We start from the raw sequence: 2127 nt of genomic DNA on the forward strand, positions 1-2127 counted from the left end.
CGCACCCGGCCCCCCGCTTCGCTGGGCTTTGCCGCGTTTCGTTTCCTGCTCTCTGCTTGCTTCCTTTCCCGAAAGCCGACGCCATCGCAGTCGCCAGACCCGCGCCTGCTCTGTCCCTGGGAAGCGCTGCCGCTGCTTTCCGCTCCTGGCCAGGGTGAGGGGCCACACCTCCTCCACCACGGGACAGGGCAGGAGGAGGGCTTGTGTTTGCTGTGGGTGGCATCAGCGTTGGGTTGGGGTTTTTTTGCCGATAAGCGGCGGAGGAATTTTCCCCTCAGCGTGCCGCTCTGTTTTGTTAAGGTTCATCGGGCCTGTGTTCTGTTTCAGGGTGTTAAGTATCGATCACCCGCCGTCTTCCGTGCTTCGAAGTCCTCACGTGGCGGCTCTTGGCAGCGACTATCTCTCCACCCTCCCCATTCCCGACTACCACCCGTCCTACCAGGTGCCCTCAGAGCTTCAAGGTAACAACCAAGACCTCCGGCAGCAGTTCCCAAATCCGCACAATTGTACCAGTTTACCGGACTAAGAAGCCGGCTGCAACAGCCGGTGCCCTGGCCCTTCTCTTCCACCGAGCCGTGGAGGCCTTCGGCTCACTCACGCACGTAGTCCTCCTCGGCCTGGCAGCTCCTGCAGGAGCAAGTCTTTCTGAGTGACCGGAGTTCACTGGCCCAACACAGAGGAGGGAAGAAGGAAACTAGAGTACCTCCCCGCTGGGGCAGCGGCTCCGGAGAGGTTTCTCCGTAGGGGTTTGCAGGTCAGACCTTGTCTGACAGAATAACGTGAGATCTGGCTTTCGGTTACAGCCGAGGAAGCGAGCCCGTGCCTTTCTGTCGTGGGCTCTTGTTGCTGGCTGGCGGCGGGCGAGGTGGGTCGTGCGTCCTGGCCCCGCAGAAGGAAAGAGAGCCCGGGTCCGTGCCGGCGTAGCAAACCCTCCCTTCCCGCTTGGAGAGAAATAATAAACCATTCCCAGGAACCCACTGGTCTGGGGATCCCCACGTGCTTTGCAGGAGTTCCTTACGCCTCGCTTGCCGTAAAAGCCTGGTTTTGCGAGCGGGGAGGTAGCGAGCATCCTGCTGTATCCGGAGGGATGAGGTGACGGGCTTGAGTCCGCCTGTCAAGTCAGCAGGAGAGACCGGAAAATGCTCTCTCGCCGCCCTCGGGTTGCTGCCCGATGGAGTTCGTTTGGTCAAGACCCTCGGGCAGCTTTTGCGGAGTGGTTCGCAGCGCAGCGCCGGCGACGTCGGGGCCGTGCTGACCCCAGCCCTTTGCGACGCGCCGAGCTTTGCTGGAACTTGGTTTTGGTGCCAGGCCCCACCACGGCTCGAGAGAAGCGAAATTTAATTCGCCTCGAGCTGTTTCGTTGCTGAGGCCACGGGACGAGTTACGAGGGGTGCAGGAACAGAGCTGGAGCCGACGATATCCTGGTAGCTAGTGCTTGGAAGCAGCCTGAACCCATCTGCTTCTGTCTCTGCGTTCGCGGTTTGGCTCCCCTTCCTGCCAGGAGTATATTTACCGTCGAGAGATTTATTTTTCCCCTTTTTATTTTTCTAGGTCTGGATTTGTTTTCCTTCCTTCAAAGTGAAAATCAGGTAAGTTTGGGGTGGCTTTTGTTTTTGTTCGGTTTTGTTTTTCTTTTCTCCCTGCCAAATCTGCAGCCGGCCAAACACATCCCTCTTCGCTCAGCCAACCTTCCTCCTCCTCCATCCTCTTCCTCTGTGAGAACTCTTGTAGGACGGTGCGGGGCGATGCTTTGCGGTTTCCACGGCCATCGCCTGACGCCGCAGGGAGATCCTTACTCTGGATCTTGGGAATCCTGGGCTCTTGCCCCCGTGCCCAGCTCTTCTCTTCTTCCACAGTATCTGCTTTTTGAGTCTGCCTCGCGAAGGCAAATTCAGAATTGCCGAGGGCTCAGAGGTGGAAGTGTTTCGCTTCTCTGAGGCTGAATCCACGCAGACGTAGGAGAGCGATGGTAGGAAGCGGAGGGATTTGGCGGCGGTCGCCGAGAGCGGATTTGTCCCGTCCGCGTTGTGCGGCGGCGGCTCAGCGTAGGGCACGGATCCACGCACGCGCGGCTTTTCGGGCAGGTTACTGTAGGCTCCATCTTCTTTCTCTGTGCTGGGTTTTATT

The 2127-nt window shown here is 58.7% G+C and overlaps 1 protein-coding gene across 1 annotated transcript in view; it reads left to right on the forward strand.

Annotated features, from left to right (window-relative positions):
- Positions 1–1589, forward strand: part of PIAS3 (protein inhibitor of activated STAT, 3) — a gene marked incomplete at both ends in the record, with an annotated part of 9381 nt that extends 7792 nt beyond the window's left edge. The window contains 3 exons of the mRNA XM_010282623.1: positions 1–15; positions 328–461; positions 1552–1589. The exon at positions 1–15 is cut by the window's left edge and continues 175 nt beyond it. Of these exons, the coding sequence (XP_010280925.1) occupies positions 1–15; positions 328–461; positions 1552–1589 (187 nt within the window). The remainder of the gene's footprint in view (positions 16–327; positions 462–1551) is intronic.
- Between the last annotated feature and the right edge of the window lie 538 nt (positions 1590–2127).

This window comes from Phaethon lepturus, unplaced genomic scaffold (assembly GCF_000687285.1).
Source record: "Phaethon lepturus isolate BGI_N335 unplaced genomic scaffold, ASM68728v1 scaffold49182, whole genome shotgun sequence".
Taxonomy (NCBI): Eukaryota; Metazoa; Chordata; class Aves; order Phaethontiformes; family Phaethontidae; genus Phaethon; species Phaethon lepturus.